Source organism: Streptopelia decaocto (genome assembly GCF_964273445.1).
Source record: "Streptopelia decaocto genome assembly, chromosome: 11".
Classification (NCBI taxonomy): domain Eukaryota; kingdom Metazoa; phylum Chordata; class Aves; order Columbiformes; family Columbidae; genus Streptopelia; species Streptopelia decaocto.
Window position 1 is genome coordinate 7,197,541 of NC_138666.1, and position 17,456 is coordinate 7,214,996.

Sequence of the window (17,456 nt, forward strand, 5' to 3'; positions counted from 1 at the left end):
GCTTTGTATTTATCCGTGTTTCCATCCCCAGGTTTAGAGATTCACTTGGACGGTTCGGAAAAGGAGAAGCCGGTGATGTTGCTGAACCATTTCACTTCGAGCTCTGCCAGACCCACGGCTCAGGTCTTACCAGTGCAGAACGACACGGGCTCCAATCCATCCGGCCACCACGCTCTGCCCATGCAAATGATGTCAGCGGCCTCCCCTCATATCACCCCCATCCGGATGCTAAATTCGGTGCACAAATCAGACCGCGGCAATGCAGACATGAAGTTACTTTCATCGTCTATGCATTCTCTTTTATCTTTAGAAGACAGAAATAAAGTTTCTCCTGGACCTAGGGGCAGCATAAAAATGGAAAAGAGCTTTGGGAATGCCGTGGTGGACGTCATGTCTGCATCGTCTCCCCACCAGCCCTTGCAAGTGCTGTCAGGGGCTGCTGAGAACAGCTCGCCCACGTCGACTATTAACTTTGGGCCTCGAACCAAAGTCGTCCACGCTTCGACTCTGGACAGGGTGATAAAAACCGCTCAGCAGCCGGGATTAATAGTAGAAACGAGCACCGCTGCCACCGTAACGTCCAGCACAGTCTTCCACGTGGCTCGTCCACCCATCAAACTCCTGGTGTCTTCGTCTCTTCCTACTGATTCTGCCATCGCCGGACAGACTTCCTGCTCCAGCAATATGCAAATAACGGTGTCCCCTGCAATAATTAACCCCCGGACTGCTCTGTACACAGCCAACACCAAAGTTGCCTTTTCCGCCATGAGCAGCGTGCCGGTGGCGCCGATGCAAGGCAGCTTCTGCGCCAACAGCAACGTGGGCTCCTCCAGCAGCCACCCCTCCACGTCCTTCGCCACCATGGGCACGCTGCCCAGCTGCCCCGCGCCCAGCTCCAGCCCCACGCTCTCCTCAGCGCCCGACAGCAACTTCTACAGCAGCAGCAGCAGCAGTAGCAGCAGCAGCAGCAGCAGCAGCGGATCCACCGGCAGCGTCCCCGTCCCCAACCAGACCCACCATCACCACCACCACCAGCAGCAGCCGCCGCAGCCTCCCGGCTGCATGGTGTGCAGCTCCTGCGGCTGCAGCGGCAACTGCGGCTCCGGCGGCATGACCGTCAGCTACGCTAATTATTTTCAGCACCCGTTTTCGGGACCTTCCATGTTTACTTTCCCCTTCCTGCCCTTCAACCCTTTGTGTAGCAACGGCTACATCAACACGCAGCAGTACAACAGCAGCACGACGTTCCCTGTGGTCCACACCGCCTACAACAGCGGTTTAGCGCCGGACTCAGTCATGAGCGGCCAGTCCACGTTCGCCGTGCCACCCATGCAGAACTTTCTGGCGGGGACAGCGGGGGTGTACCAGGCACAGGGGATGATGGGCAACAGCAATGGCTCGAGTCACAAAAAAAACGGGAATCTCTCGTGTTACAACTGTGGGGCCAGTGGTCACCGAGCTCAGGACTGCAAACAGCCGCCGATGGATTTCAACCGACAAGGTAAAGCGGGAGGGACGGATGCGGTTCGCACGCAGAACGTTGGGTTTTGCTGCGGAGCCAAAGGGCAGGGGAGGCTGATGGCCGCGCTGTCTCTTTTATGACTTGTATTAAAAAAAAAAAAATCATCTTCTTGAAAGCGGGTGGTTTTGAGCTACATTTGCAAAAGTTGAAATTGAGTTTTGTGCAGCCCCAACGTGAGGACAGAGCTCAAGTCAGGCCCAAAGCTCAACTTTGGTTGTAATTTTAAGATCTGTGGGAGTTTACAAACCTGCCCTTCCCTCCCCCAAAACAGCAACGTAAATAAAGAATTCCTGTTCAAATGCTCTTGGGGGTCCCGCGTTTGCTGCTGTAATTATTTTGCAGGGCGTGTTGCCTACAGGGTTCCAGCACTGGCTTCTCCAGGAGAGAGCCGAAATCCTCAGTTCCTGGTGGAAGACAACTAAGAGAGAAATGTTACTTTACCCAGAGTACTTTCTTAGTCCCATTTTTAGGTTTTTTAATTTTAATTGACATATTGTGTTGAGATGAATTGCATGGGGTCAGGCTTAAAAAATTAAATACGAACATTTGACTGGAGCGAACAGCACTGAGCTGTTGTATTTTACATTGTCTTGCCTATGGAGTATGTCTATTTGTTTTTATATGGTACAGACAAGGTTTCAAGTATGTGACCACTATAAATCAACAAGTGACTGGTTTTGTGGCAGCAATTTACAGCAGTGCTAAAATGTAACTAATCGATGGAGTTCCTGGAGCTGTTGGAGAAGTGATGCTGCCCCATCAGCCTTAATTCAGAGAACTTCAGAAACGTAGCTCGCTGTCTTTTCAAGCTGAATTTCATTTCATCAATTGAATTTCCAGTTAAACTATCTCAAATGAATTTTTGCCAGCCCTGAAGCTCCATGGAAGCCAGTGGTTTTTACTGTGTAAATGATGCTTGATTTTCATTCCTCCCAGCTGCACACATGCTCTTGCGCAGCTGGCGTTCCGCTGGAATATTGTGTTACACGTCCAGGAAGGAGCCGGTTGTTTTAGGAAGTTGTGAGATGCAGCAGATGTGAGAAGGTTGATGTTTAATTCTTCCATTTCCTCTCCCCAGGTACGTTCAGGCTGAAATACGCTCCTCCCTCCGAAAGCCTCGACTCCACAGACTGACCTTGTATCAGCCGGCAAGAAAATACTGTAAGCCATGGAGACGTAAGGAGATCGAAACACAAAACTGAGACGTCCAGTTGCTGTTAAGCTTAATGTATTTTTTAATCCAAAGGTGCTTTACTTTATTAGACTAGGTAGAAAATCTAGCTTAGGGGGTGCATCAAACCCATTTTGGATTGCCAAATTCAAGCTTGGATCTTGTCGTTGGAACTTCTGACTACGCGTCCTCGGACCGACGGACGGTGGAGCTGGCCAGCCCCGTTTGCTGTTGCAAGTACAACATCTGATGTACTTATTTTTTATTATTATTTTGCTGGAGAATGTTGCCACACGTGGACTTTCTAAGGTGAAACGTCTGGCTCCAGGGCAGCTACGTTGGGAGGTGAAGCTGGAGGCTGAGGGCAGGAGCGGCCGTTCCCCAGAAGGACTCGGGCACCCCTGGGCTAGGTAAATCCTCTACTTTTTTTCAAAAGTGATCAGGCACTAATCTCTGGGATTTTTAAGGATTGCACTACAGAAGAATGTAAAACTCTTCAAGCTTTCTGCACTTTGAGCAGACGGTGTCACTCTGAGACCAGTGCAAGAGGCAAAGAAGTTCCAACTTGTAAAAATTGGCACCAGCAGGTTATGTGACTTAACTCCACAATAAAAATCTTGAGTAAATCTCTCCTTTCCCTTCCAAAAGAACCCACACGGCAGTTTCGGTTCCTTCTGGAAACAAACTTGTGCTTCATTGTCTCACTTATTACTAGACAGTGCTGGCTTCCCAGCAGTGGAATAATTGTAGTTTCCAAGGGTCCAAGTCCCAGAGACTCCAGGGTCCTAAAGGCTTCAAGGATATTTTCCTGTAATACACAAAACAACCTTTACGTCCTGTTACTGTATATAGGTCTCTTTCACAGAAACCTTATTATTCTGCTTTTGTAAATGAATTTTAAACCATCCTTTAAACAAAATAACAACTCTGGTGGCAGAGTTTGTAAGCTTGTGCTTTACTTTATATAAAAAGAAACCCCTTTGATTCCTATCCCAAGGCTTTTGCTACAGAATTCAGAAGTGGTAGAAGTCGAACATGTAAAAGGTAGTAAACTTCATTATTATCGAGACTTTGAAGGATTTCTTGTCAGCCTCCTTCGTTACACTAGATTGTAGATGACTAGCTTTGGTGTTAACTACTTAGCGTACATCATTTGTGGGTGACAAATCTAAATTAGGACTTGAGAGGAAGCCAAACAAAATCTCGAACTGTTAATTTGAAACAGTTTGGTCCTGTCTGGTTGAAAGAAGATACTAAATCCTCGTGGCTCACCCGGGGAATCCAACAGCGTTCAAAAAACATAATAATGGGTGAGGCTTTCTCTGGAAATTGTCTGACACAGAGATATTTGCATCCTGTAATTTGGAAGACACCTTTAAAGTCTGAAGCCTTGTTTACACTTGGAGGTATTTGTGACACCGATTTAAACCACACCAGGATGAATAGTTTGTGTGAATAGGTGCTTGTGGCGGCGCTGACGTTCGCAGGGACGCCAGGGAGCTCGGATCCCAGGAGGGGTTTTGCAGCGATGATCCATCAGTGCAAGGGAGGAAGGCGGTACCTGGGGGGTCAAACCCTTCCTGGGCCGTGTTCATAGGAAAAATATCAAATAAATGTTCCGGGCCATCCTTGTGTCCCACTGAGGGAGGCGAGGAGGAGAAATGAGCATCACCGGTAACCAGAGAAACCAGACTCGGTCCAGGTAGCGATCTGCGGCTCGTAGCGGATTTGGCTTTGTGGAAACGGGAATCTAAATTTGCAAAATGTTTGGTTTTAAAAAAAAAAAATAGAAAAAATTCTTTTTCTATTCCTATGCAATGACAAAGCAGATGAGACGTGTGTGTGCTCAGCCCAGAACGGAAACGCTCCTGGTGGCTCTGCCTGCGTGTGAGGAGGTGACACCCAGACCTACAACACTAAACGTGATGAAAACTGACAATGCAATTAACTTTGCCTTAATGAGCTTGAGACAATGGGAGGAACAACCTGTCACACCCTATTTCACTGAAGGAAACGCTGCAGTTTTCAGTGACCATGTTTACTATTTACAGCTTCGAGGGTCTCTCCAGTGGCCTGGAAACATGTGCTGAAAGCCAAACTTTAATTTTTTCTTTTTTCACTTTTTTTAAACAGTATTTTACAACTGAATTGTATTTAAAGAAACTGTATTTCAACACACACACAAGTGTTAAAAACCCGCTCAAAATAGCAAAAATCAACAGCAAAAAAGAAAGAGAATAATTTCTGCACCAGTTTTAATGCCCAAGGCTGGGCAGAGTCTCGTCCAATATTCATTGGAGTGGAAGCCGTCACAAAGGGACTGGAAATCTGAACGTTTGTCCGGCGAACGGTTTCACCCCTTTTGTCAGAGCTTTCTGTGGGATCGTTTCCTTTCTATAAAGTTAAGGCTGATGTTTCTTAAAGCGGCCCATGTGAACTTTGACGTAACAGTTTTAAATGGTGAAGTCTGGTTCCAGACTAAGTTCCAATTCATGAGTTTGGAGCAGCTTAAAGCGAGACAAGCGTCACAGAGAAAGGTCTGACAGGCCCAAATGAGAGCGACTTGTGGCCTCAGATCCGCTGCCGAACGCTGCCCACTTTGCACCGGGAACAACCAAAGCTGGGGAGTCTGAACAGAGCACTTTAGTTCCATAAATTAATCCTTCGTCTGGTTTTTAAAAGGCACAAATCCATCTTTTTACCCCTGAAAAGGCAGCTTGTTTTAGGATAGTAGTTCCAGCTTCGTGGCTGAAAGAACCAGTTCTTAAAACCTATTTTTATACGTTGGAAGACGGTGATTTCAAAGAATGCTATTTATTCCTATCTTTGTCCTAAAATATTAGTTCTCAAAATGGATTTCACTGTGGAATAGAAACGATTTGGAAGTGTCAGAGGGAAGGGAATCCCACGTCACCTCCCTGCAGGGACACGGAGAAGCTCGCGATGCATCTTCCCTGCATGCGACATGCGGTTTCAGAGGGTTTTCCATTTGGGGAGCGTTTCTGCTGGAAATAACTTTAAATAGGACGGAATTTCCAGCAGACTCCTCCTCGCGCTGGCAATCTGCAAATTAAGCGTTAATAAATGCGCCAGGCTTGACGCTGAGCAGTGGGAGAGCGAAGAGAGAAGCCTCAGTTCAGCAGTGAGGTATCGATCAGAGTTCCACGATGCTTTTCCTTAAAGCACCGTCACACTCCACTTTTTTTGGGAAACTTTTTCATACCACAGGCTTTAAATCTTGGCAAATTAAGTGTCAGACTTAACAAAACCAATAGTCTAAGACTAGACCTTCACCATTACCCAAATTCTGGTTCAGGCTGGCAAGCTGCAGGGTGAAGGAACTTGAAAATGAAATGTAGTCTGGCGTTGGGCAGTGACGCTCCTCCCCAAAATAGAAATGCCATTTATCGACGCCCCTGTGCGTGGGTTCTGTTGGGTCTGTGTTTACTGGAGGGCAGGAAACTGGGAGCTGTGGGACCGGGGGATTCTGAGATGTGTTACGTGAGATGGACATGGGCGAATCTGGACAAAATCTGTGTAATTGGGCACTTTGGAGAGCCTGGAAAACACTTGTGCTGGTGGAGGCCCCAGTAACCCCGACACCCCCTGCCCAACAACATCTCGGGTCAAAACCCCTTGGAACTACCTGTTTGTTCTCTTCAATTTTTCTTCAGTAAGCAAGAAACGTGGTGGTACCGAAGCAGAAAGCGAATCCTGTGTGTTTTCAAGTGCAGATGAACAGCTTCTCTTGGACATCACTTTCCACTAGGAATGAAGGAAACTCCTGCTCCCATTTGAGCCATTTCTTTTACTTCGGTCAATCCTAGTATTACAAATTGTGCATGTAACTTTATAAATATTTTAAATAGTTTTGTAAATATTTAATATTCAGCTAATTTGATTTTGAATTGTAAATGTCAAGTATTCTGGTATTGGGATTTTTATGTTTTATTATACTTTGTTAAAAGTAAAATTGTACATTTTTAGAATGTTTTTATCTGAGTAAATTTAATGTATGGAAAATAAAGAGTTAAACAGAATCCCTTTGTGTGTATATATATATATATTATTTTTTAAATTTTTTAAATTTTTTTTAATTTAAAGGAGTTTCTCCAGTTGGGCAGTTACCAGAGACTTTTTTTTAATTCCATTTATTACTTTTGCTGTCTGGCCACCCACAGACACGTGCTGCTGAGTCACAAATCTCCTCACTCACCATCCTGGCCTCAAGTTTTGCACCTTGTGCATCCCAGAGCTGGTGGAACAGACCTCTGTGCCCTTCCCTACAGAGACTCAATGGAGACAAATGTCTAGAAAGAACCACACAAGCCATAAATAAGTAGGGATGTAATCCATCCATATCAGCACTGTATTAATTTTTAAAAAAAGCAACATTTGTACAGGAATATCAGTCGATCACGTCGTAATTACAAGTATGGTTGTCAGTTATGAGTTGAACAATTTCTTACACGGACAAAACTAAACGTAGAACAAGCTGCATTTAAAAGTTTACGTTGGAGTAAAAACACAAAGAACAATAAAAAATCAGAAGCACTGTGACCGAGATGCATGCAAAGAGGTGTCGTCGGTACAAACTGTACACCTTGCTGAGCTGAGAGTGCCAAGACACAGCAGTATTGCTTCTTTTTCCCCCGTTCTAGTGAGTTAGCTTCCAGTAACAGGTGGGGTTAGTTCACAGACACATAATATACAAGAGAAATCTCATCCCGCTACGCTCCACGTGACAATGACTCTAGAGAGGGAATAAACCACAGGTCCTACGCGCTGCCGTCCTGCGTCCCCGCTCGGGACGGTGCCGCCACCGCTGCTCCAAACCCCAGGCAGGCGGCAGTGATGGAAAAAAAAAATCAAAATAATAATTTGTTCGTTAACTCTCAACTCCTGGGCGCGAGCTGCTTCTAAAAGCGGTTCTCCCCGATCCCCCCGCGGTGGTAAAAGCGACTGGGGGTCCCAGTGGCGTGTCCCCGTGTCCCGGTGCGATGCGCCGTGCGGAGGGGGCGATGCGGGCGCTGCTGGTGCCGCGGTGGCACCGCCACGGACCCGCCAGCCCCTGTCCCTTGACACCTTGGGGAACCGCAAACCCTCGGGCTGGGGGGGATGAGCTTTTGGAAAGCAGCCCATCGAACACCAGTGTCTCACTGAACACACAGGCCTTGGGAATTCAGCACAGACGGGAGTTTATTTCAACGTTACCTATCCAGGTGCGTATTTTACAGTTAAACACTTCCTAAAAACTACAATAAAGCTGTGGTGTTTGGTAAAGAGTATTTCAGAAACTGGCACCATTTCTAAGTTTATGGTGCTGCGAAAAAAAAATAAAAGAGACAAGAAGAGTTGGACTCCCCCAGCTCACCCCAAGCCCTCACCTTAACTCCCTGCAGCGCTGACGCGTCTCTTCGAGCTGCCCGAGACAAAGCTCCGCTTTGGAACATTAAACCATATTTGCTCTCGTGAAAAGCCTTCCCATTTAAAAAAAAGAATATTAAGGAATCATAGGGAGGTTTTCCACATGAAACACTTGAGCTCCTCCCTGGTGCCTGTTTGCTTTTTAAAGTCAATCAAATGTCCCTTTATTTGCAATTGTCACATGCACAATCGGGTTCCGTTCGTCAAGTCCAGAAATGTAAATGTGCCTGTGTGGAATATTACAGCAGGTTTCGAAGCTGGAGGTGCTCGTCTGTACTGTTTAATAGTCACAAACAAGGCAAGGTAAGATGAGACACCTGCTAAAGCGAGACTACGCTAAGGGACCGAGAGCAGAGGTGACATCCGTGTCTTTCCCTGGGGTGTGTGTGGGGAAGAGTGGGGGTGATGGCCAAGGGTCAACCCAAATCCTAGGCTAGAAGCCACCTGCGTGTCTTAGACGGAAGATTGCACTCCGAAAGTCTCCTGAGAGGCGTACACCATGTACAGGAACCCGTCCTCGTCCTTCTCGCTCTCGTACACCTCGGAGATGGGGGTGGAGACGCTCACCATGCTGTGGCCGTTCACCAGGAGGAAGAAGGCCTGGTTGGAGTTCAGCTGCAGGCGTCGCCTGGGGGGAAAGGCCGGGGAGGGGGGAAGGAGTTTCACAGTCACGACAAAGCATTTCCACTCATGGTTAACAAAGGTTTTAGGACAGATGGCAGAAGAAAGTCCTTGGCCACCGACAGCAGTGAGATGGCCCCACCCAAAGCAGCCCCACCACTGCAGAAGGGATGTGCTTCCCACCTCGAGGTTGTGTTAAATTCATAGACTCATAGAATCATTTCGGTTGGAAAAGACCCTCAAGATCATGGAGTTCAACCATTAACCCAGCCCTGGCACTGCCCCATGTCCCTGAGAACCTCATCTCCATCTGTTCAACCCCTCCAGGGATGGTGACTCCACCACTGCCCTGGGCAGCCTGTTCCAATGCCTGACAGCCCTTTGGGGAAGAAATTGTTCCCAAGATCCAACCTCAACCTCCCCTGGCGCAACTTGAGGCCGCTTCTTCTCATCTCGGAGAGCTACAGACTCACAGAGAACATCTAAGTGGGGTGTCCCCTTGGACTGTTCGTTCCAGTTGAGGGGAAATGGGTTATTTCTGCTGAACTGCCTGCTGGCAGCCGGTCTGCAGAGAGCAGCTCCTGCTTCACAAACCAAGTGAGCGGGAGGAACTCGGATATGTGGAGGTGCAACCACAGAAAAGAAGGAAAGAACAAGAGATCAGAAGAGCTTCCTGCCGCTTCTGCTCGCTGCTGAGGCGCAACGGCAGCTGGAAAGGATTTATTGAACCTCCAGGCACAGCCGGGAACGGACCCTTCCCAAGCCAGGCTCTGCTCACCCAGCTAAGCGGCAGCAGCTCCGTGAGGACAAGCTCTGCTCTGTGCAGAGGAGCTGGCCGAAGACCAAGTCCAGCTGCTACCAAGTCACCTAAATAAAGCCAAAAGAAAAAGGTGGGAAAAATCCTTCACTTTGCTGTTAAACTTTTTGCCCAGGGGCCTTTCATGTTCATGAGAAATTCTGGAAGACTTGAGCAATCTGGTTCCCGTGTCCAAAACTCTCCTGCTCGTGTAAGAGCTGGGATTCACTTGCGACAGTTTTTGTACAAACTCTGAGGGAGGGAATTGTTTGGACACCTGGGACAACTCTCAGGTTTTACAGCTTGTGGCCTCCAAGAACTGACTCGCTGCTACACCGTGTCTGACAAAAAGCAAACTCTGGTTTGCTGCTGACCTCCAAGTTTACCGCTTGAGAGCTCTTGCTAATCAAATACTCCTCCTTGACATCAAGCCAGGAGAAATGCCCTTCTAGCAGCATTTCTGACCGCAATTCTATACCACACAACTTCCACTCCAGGGCTATTTCCCCTTTGCCTTTTCTTGCGAGCAAAGCTCGAGCTCCGGCACAAAGCGGCACTTGAGCCGCAGTCTGGGACGGCAAGATGCTGGTCTGAACGTGTGTTTTTTCGGGCCTCAACGCTGTCACTGAGGGAAACCTCATTCCACGATCAAAGGATGCCAACATCAACCCAAAGCGACAGCTCAGAGCTCTGGCTCTGAGCCCGAACTCCCCCTCCAGCGGGTAGGAGAGGGACTCCCAGGCACAACACCAAAAAAAGCATCTGAAAATAGCCCGGTGGGAAGCACTGGGGCCCTGGGCCCTAGGCACCCATGTCAGACAGGGATTCATGGCCCCAGAATCCCCCCACTACCTCTGGGAAGCTGTTATTTCTCAGGAAATCAGACTAACAGCTCAGCTTTTGTCAGGAATTTGTCCTAGTGACGATACCAAGGGCTTATTAGATGAATTTTCCATTTAAAGAGTTCCCAGCTGCACACAGCAGGTGGGGAACTAACAAAGCATGAGGTTGATGCAGCTTGCACTGAAATCCCAGCACACTACCTGATAATTTTGATTAGCTCACTCATGTTGACATGATCCGGCACCAGGAACTTGGTCTTATCCAAAACTGGAAGCTGCTTCTCTCCCTTGTACCGTTCAATGATCACCTAAAAAGAAACAAACAGAAAGGAGCAGAAGATGTGAAAAGGTGTCTGGTGCCCTCGTCTCTCCTGCTTCGTTTTACACACAGCAAGGTACAAAAATTTATGCTCAAATCTATTTCTCTACATTTGTGAAGGCAGCGTCCCGAATCTGAAAAGGAAAATTAACATTATTCCCCTGCCCCTCTTGTTCTGTTTGCATGTCCCGGCATGAAGGGGTGACAGGGATTTAACAGCTGCAGTGCAGTTTTGGAACAGTTCGTTTGCTGGAATCATTTAATAGAGCACTGAACTACCCAGCAACAAGGAAACCCAAGCAAAAATAAAGCGCGTGCCCCTCTGATACCTCACAGTGGCTGACTAAGGCGCCTGGGCTGCAAACTCAAGCAGTTTCCACAAGGATTTCTCCAGTTTCAGGCCGTCTCTTTCTAAGAATCGCCCTTCCAGATCACTATGCTATTCCATTCACCTCCCATCATTCCTCTAACACATGAAAGCTACTTTTGAAAGGTATAAAGCCTCAAAGGAGAGAATTTCCTCCTCCTTAATCTCAAGACTTAGCTTAGGAACCAGTAATTCTGTCAAGATTGTTATGTAGTAACTACCAAATTCAGGAGGAAATGGCAGATTTGCCAATTTAAGCAGCACCCTGCCCAGCAACTGTGTGTAGTTCCTGCTTTTAAGAAATGATCTCAGAATTCGTGCACTCCCGTTTCCACAGCCACGTGGGTTTTGTTGTTTTTAAATCAGCGGTAGCTACGTGACACCATTCGCTTGGATTGCTGCCACGCTCACGGGGTCTGGCTATGTTGATATTCAGAAGCTGCATAGGTGAAGAGATATTGAGCAAATTTAATTAATTATCAGAGAAAGACTTCCTTACACCGGTTTCAATAAATGCTGGCTCATTCTGGAAAAAAAATACTACTTTTATAAAGGTAGATCATAATGTATAGGGAATATTTCCAACAGCAAAATGAAGGATGTTGACAGCACAGGAGGGATTTAGCATCGAGTGTGACGTTGCATCTGATCTCATCCAGAGCTGCTAATGACAATAACGAGGCCATGACTCAGGCTAAGACATGGACAACCACAACAAGCCCTGAGGGATCCCAGCAGGGCTCTGCCACAGCTGGGATTTGCATCACCGCATCTTCAGCCGCTTGCTTAGGTACCTCTGCACTTCTTTTTTGCTAGTAATATGTCCACGGCTGACTTAAAAACGAGAGCTTCGCTCTAAATCGATGGCTTTCGATCTGTGGTCACAGAGCTTGGGGACAACTGAGTGATCTGTGGAAGGTGGGTGAGAAAGCAACCTGCTGTCAGGAAAGAGATTGGGTAGGAAAGGGCCTTTGGGGAAAACTGCACATTCCAGCAAAGGCAGAAAATCTCTGCTATAAATTATTACTTGTTCCCATGCCCAACAGCACAGAAAACCAGCAGCAGTGGCTTTGAGATGAAGTAGTTTAAAGCTCAAGAAAAGCTGAAAACCTTTCGGTTTCGATTTGATATGGTGACAACCGCTTCCGTTAATGAACTGGCAGCAGAACTGCTGACAGTCTGCACGCAGGTTGTTCACACAAGAATCTCCACTCGCAAGGATCATCAGCTCTCAGCAATGAGAACCAACGGTTAACGGGTCTGATTAATTTCTCTCTTCTGCCCCCCAAGATCTCCTGAGACCTTCCCTGTTCCACCAAGTGGCAATAAAGACAGTTCTATTTATCGCTTACTGCGCTGACAGCCGTCACACAAAGCCCACCAGTTGTGGAGCAAAAAGAACATGATCCATGTCTTCTGCTTCCTAGGATGCTTTGCTTTGCATTCATAACCTTGAGGACGCCATAAATAAAAGAAAATAAAACTTCAGGCAGCGTCTAGAGCTGACCAGCTACAGAAAAGTGACAAGGTGAGGGCTGCTCTGCTTTTCAAGGGGAGGTTTGTGGGTTAGACAGCCAAGCAGCATTTCTGAGATGAGAAGAGCTGAACACTCAGGCGAATCTCAGAGCTCAGCTGGGTGTGGTTGCCTTTGAAATTACAACCCGCGACTTCAGTACGTAGGAAACCTCTTTTTCTCCATTCCCCAGCGAGCACCTTGCGCCGCCACGCTGACTGCCAGTTACTGTCTTGAGAATGTTTCTGAAATCCAGGCTTAATGACCCAGAATAGCCAGATTTTCATTTGGTCTCACATTGGGACAGCTCTTTTACAGGTTTCTAACTACAAAAAAGAAAACCAGACTGGAAATTGAAGTGAAAAATGGAAAGAACCACACTTACTGGTATTTTAGTTGGATGCTGATCTCGAATCAGTCGTACATCTTCCACTCTTTGCTCTGCAAGAGATTAAAAAAAAATCTGTTCAAACATCCACACTTAATGCTGTTATTACCTTATTTTTCCACCACTGAAGAGAGGGGCTGCCTGTTAGTAAAGGCCACAAAGGCAAATTCAGGCCAAGCAGTTTTGGACTGGGACAGCACTGTCACAAGTAAAACGTCTCCTCTGACAGGTGATACTTCGCTCTTTAACCCAAGGTGACAAGCACTGCACGCTGCCTAGAAAGTGTTAAAGGAGATGCACCCCCCCCACAAGCATCCCCCTTCATTTTCTCCCCACTACAGTAGACACTTAATCTCATAAATTCACGGTATCAAATAACACCCCCGAAGTTAATGACTGAATATCCTGCACGATTTCTGCGAGATCCCAGAAGAGGAAATTGTCGACAATTACTTGAGACCCAGGAGCAGCCGGAGCCCGGCAGCATCAGCTTTCGTCGTGTGCTCTCGTGTTACTGAATTCCAGTTTTCTATTTTGATTCTGCCGCACCCGCTGTCGCAGAAGCTGCTGGGAGCTCCTTGTGTACCTGGACATTTCACTGCGCTCCATGCCAGTTTTCAGGATAAAGTTCACCTCTCCTCAGACATAAATATTAACAGCACCAATATTATAAACCAGGCTAAAGTACATCCGAGCCAAAGCAAACAGACACGGCTGCGTTCAGAGGCAGTTGCATCTGCTTACACCCTACTTTCACATTCAGTGAACTCAGTTTTAACCTCTCCAGTTCTTTTCTGCAGGCTGGGGCTTTCCAAGCCGTCTCCATCTTATCAACACCTTTCAGAGAAGATTTAGCGTTGCATCACGGCTTTAACAGACACCTGCCCGGGGAGAGGTGCCGCTCACGGGAGGCGAAGGGCTTCGATCAGCACCCGCTGACCCACCTCTGTGCTGGTGTGTTAATGCATAGGACGCAGCGCCTGTCCTGTCACACAGCGGTAACGTCACTCAGCTCCCCATTAGTTCATCTGCGTGCATCAAATGAGCCTTTTGAAGAGCCCGGGAAGGAAATGCAACTCACGTGAATCACGGTTTTAAGCTGGAGGTGAATCAAGCAGCACTAAGGCGAGGGGAATGCAAAGCCTTCACCCGGCTGCACAGCCCCAGCCTCGCTCCTACAGACCAGCACTAACACCTCAGGGGCAGAGATTACTAGCTAATTAAAATACTTTTTAAGATTAACCAGAAACACAAGAGATACGGGGAGTGAATGAGACCAACTGTCAACCCAGCAACCACAGAAACGTTTAACTTTTCAACTGAAACAGATCTGTTCACAGCAACGTTATTCAGCAGCACTCCCTGCAGTAGAAGGAACATAACCCGGACAAACCATTGAGATTGTTGTAGATGGTGTGTTCAAAATCAGGCTGCAGTCAGCCACAGATAAACACTGTTCTCTGACGACACTAGTTGCGGCGGCAACTGCTTGGCTGCCATCCTAGCTGAACTTAATACCTGCAACACAGGCTGCTGACAGCCCATGGGGTCAACAAACAGTTTTGGAAGGCTCCGAGAAGAGGGGCAGCTTAAACACAGGCTCCATTAGATCAGAATTCCCTCTGCTTCAACACGGAGAACAGCTTAGGTTTAATAGAACAGCCAAGACAAGGGTGGGCTCACCAGAAAGCTCTCTTAAGCAGCTTGACTTTAACCCAACAGCAGAAGGAAAAGAAAATCTGGATCAATTACTTCCACCAATTCCATTTTATGTACAGGATTTTATAGTTCACGCAGAAATAGGTTACGCTGCCAGTTCTCGTTACCCTCAGCGCGTTTCAGCCTGCCTCGCCGACACACATGAGCAGATCCCGAGCTCTTGGATTGCTTTGGTCCCATCCTAAGCACAGAAAGAAGCACTGGCACCGCTCTACCGAGGCTGTTCCTTCTAGAAAAAAAGCCTAATCTCATTTCCCCAGCCGTCATTACACAGCTCTTCTCCATGCCTTGCTAGTTCTCAATAGCTGGAGACAGAGGGTTTAGACATCCCGGTTGCTCGCAGCTCCCTGGGCAGAGAATTCCTGACACGGCGCCTGGTACCAACCCAGCGGAGCCCAGTTCTGCCCATGGCGCAGCCGGAGCCGCACACGGGGCGGCCGCGGCTCCTGGCACACACACAAGTGATGTTTTCCAGGCTCTTGGGAATTCCGCCGTCGATAATGGATGCGGGAGAGAGAACCATCTCTCCACCCCTGGCTCCTTTGCCAGCGCTGAGCTCACCCTGGTGCAGCCTCACCACCTCCCGCACACCCGACACCCCCAGGAGACCTCCAGGAGCCCCCAGCCCCAAAACTCCCCGGCTCTGTCCCCACGCGGGGGCTCGGCCCGGCTGCCGGGGCGGAACCAGCCCCAGTTTGTTTCCACCGCAGCCCCGAGCAGGCGGCGATTCCCCTTCGGGCCCGGCGGCCGCTGAGCGGGGCAGGGCGGCCGGGCCCGCTCGGAGCTCCGCTGGCAGCAGCAGCCGGTCCCGGCCCGGGGGTCTCCGCGGCTCCTTGACGAGATCTGCGCGCTCCCCGCTTCGCCGATCCCTCCCCGTAACGACGGCAGCCACCGCCGGCCTGTCCCACCGGCCGCCCCCGCAGCCCGAGCGACGAGGCCCGGAGGGGGCCGGGACAGCCGGCGGGCGCTGTCAGCGCCCCCGCCCCGCCGCGGCCCTTCCCGGAGAGCTCACCGAAGGTGCGGCGCTGCTTGAAGGTCTTCTCCGAAGGCATGGCGGCGGCAACTCGGCCTCAGGCCCGGCGGCGGCTCTGCGCGGCGGCGGCGGACGACTCCGAGTGCCGGCGCCCGCCCCCCGCCGCCACCACCGGCGGCTCCGCCGTCAGCTGACATCGCGCGTCACGGCGGGGCGGGCACCGCCGACATCTTGAGTGTGGCGGGATGGGCCGCCCGCCGCCTCCCCGCGCCCGGGCGCTGTGCCTCGGGGCCTCGCCCTGCGGGGTGTACGGCCGTGGTGTACCCTGTCGTGTTCCGCCCTGGCGACACAGCCGTGGTTGCCTCAGAGTGCCAGTGTTCCCGTTCAGAGACAAGCGGCCATGGCTGCCTCAGAGAGTCCTGTCGGTCCCCCCTCAGTGACACACATCCACGGCTGCCTCAGCCCTACCGTGTGCCTCCCCCAGCAACACACGGTGTTGGCTGCCTCAGAGGGCCCTGCCAGTGTCCCTCTTCAGTGACACACAGCCACGGCCGCCTCTGAGAGTCCTCACAGTGTCTCTCCTCAGCAACACACAGCCATGGCCACCTCAGAGTCCCCTGCCAGTGTCCCCCCTCAGCAAAAGCCATGGCTGCTTCAGACCACCCTGCCATGTCCTCCCTCAGTGACACATGGCCATGGCTGCCCCGCAGTGCTCTGCCAGGGTCCCCTCTCAGGGACACACAGCCGTGGCCACAGTTGGGCACCCTGACATGTCCTCCTCTCAGCAACTCAAAGCCGTGGCTGCCTCATAGTGCCCTGCCGTGTTCTCCCTCAGCAACACACAGCAATGGCCACCTTGGAGCCACCCGCCATGTCCTCCCCCAACACCATGTGCTCTTAAGTGACTTTGCCTCCCTGCAGAGGTGCAAGTTGAGTGACGAGCCTTCGGTTTGCCTTCAGCACAGACAGAAGTGAGCACGAGGAGGCCACGGCAAGGTTTACGTTCAAGGAAAAACAATTTAGGGGCAGGTGTTCCAGTTCACTTTGAAGCCCACCACCCGGCCTCGTGCGGTCTGTCAGGAATTGATTAGCTCGCAAACAATTTCGGTCGCAAGCCAAGTTTGCTCACGTTCATCCTGCGATTATAAATGCCCAACTGTTCCTTCCTTTAGCAGCTTTCTGACACAAGCTGTTGGCTGTAGACTTTCAGCTGCCTTCCTTTCTCTTTCTCTCACATATGTTCCCGGCACCGTGTTTTGAAATATAGGAATGATTTTGCAGCAAGAGGGCTACACAATCTCACCATACAATCCAGCTTCTGCGGCTGAAGGGACAGGGAGTTGCAGCCATCAGTGTCCTTATCGAAAGAAGAGTGAGAAGGAACATTTTCTAAGCAGTTTTGAGATTATCAGGAGGGTTGTATTTTTGGGGGTGGAAAGATGGATCAAAGTTGGAGTAATGCTGTGCTCCTATGCTGGAATGAGGGTTCGTTACCTAATTTTGTGATTCAGGGTCATACAGTTCCAGTGGCTGTGTAATTATGGGATGAGACACTTAAAGATGTGACTAACCAAGGAGAGAAAAACAACCCGAAGGTCTATGAATGCTCCATCCGTCACATCACTGCTCAGGGACAGCAGGTGAGACATCATGGATGATCATAGAATCATAGAATAATAAAATCATCTTGGTTAGAAGAGACCCTCAAGATCATCAAGTCCAACCATAATGTAACTCTAGCGCTAAACTGTGTCTCTAAGAACGTCATCTGTTTGCCTTTTAAACCCCTCCAGGGATG

General features: G+C 49.3%; 2 protein-coding genes across 2 annotated transcripts in view; one reads left to right on the plus strand and one right to left on the minus strand.

Annotated features, from left to right (window-relative positions):
- The window catches only part of ZCCHC14 (zinc finger CCHC-type containing 14), a 49,738-nt gene extending 43,005 nt beyond the window's left edge, over positions 1-6,733 (plus strand). The window contains exons 12-13 of the mRNA XM_082062901.1: positions 32-1,501; positions 2,601-6,733. Coding sequence (XP_081919027.1) covers positions 32-1,501; positions 2,601-2,656 — 1,526 coding nt within the window. The 3' untranslated portion in view covers positions 2,657-6,733. The remainder of the gene's footprint in view (positions 1-31; positions 1,502-2,600) is intronic.
- A 296-nt stretch (positions 6,734-7,029) lies between these two features.
- Positions 7,030-15,852, minus strand: MAP1LC3B (microtubule associated protein 1 light chain 3 beta). The gene is made up of 4 exons (XM_082062902.1): positions 15,698-15,852; positions 12,964-13,019; positions 10,581-10,687; positions 7,030-8,748 (listed from the first exon to the last, which is right to left on the minus strand). The coding sequence occupies exons 1-4, from the start codon at positions 15,735-15,737 to the stop codon at positions 8,574-8,576; spliced, it is 378 nt and encodes a 125-aa protein (XP_081919028.1). The 5' UTR covers positions 15,738-15,852; the 3' UTR covers positions 7,030-8,573.
- Positions 15,853-17,456: the final 1,604 nt, after the last annotated feature.

What these genes read in the sequence shown, in the direction of transcription:
- MAP1LC3B (XM_082062902.1), bottom strand. Translation starts at nt 15,737, where the DNA reads ATGCCTTCGGAGAAGACCTTCAAGCAGCGCCGCACCTTCG. An exon ending in CAAGCAGCGCCGCACCTTCG is followed by an intron (nt 13,020 to 15,697) that starts GTGAGCTCTCCG and finishes AATCTCTTGCAG; the next exon opens with AGCAAAGAGTGGAAGATGTA. An exon ending in AGCATCCAACTAAAATACCA is followed by an intron (nt 10,688 to 12,963) that starts GTAAGTGTGGTT and finishes GTTTCTTTTTAG; the next exon opens with GTGATCATTGAACGGTACAA.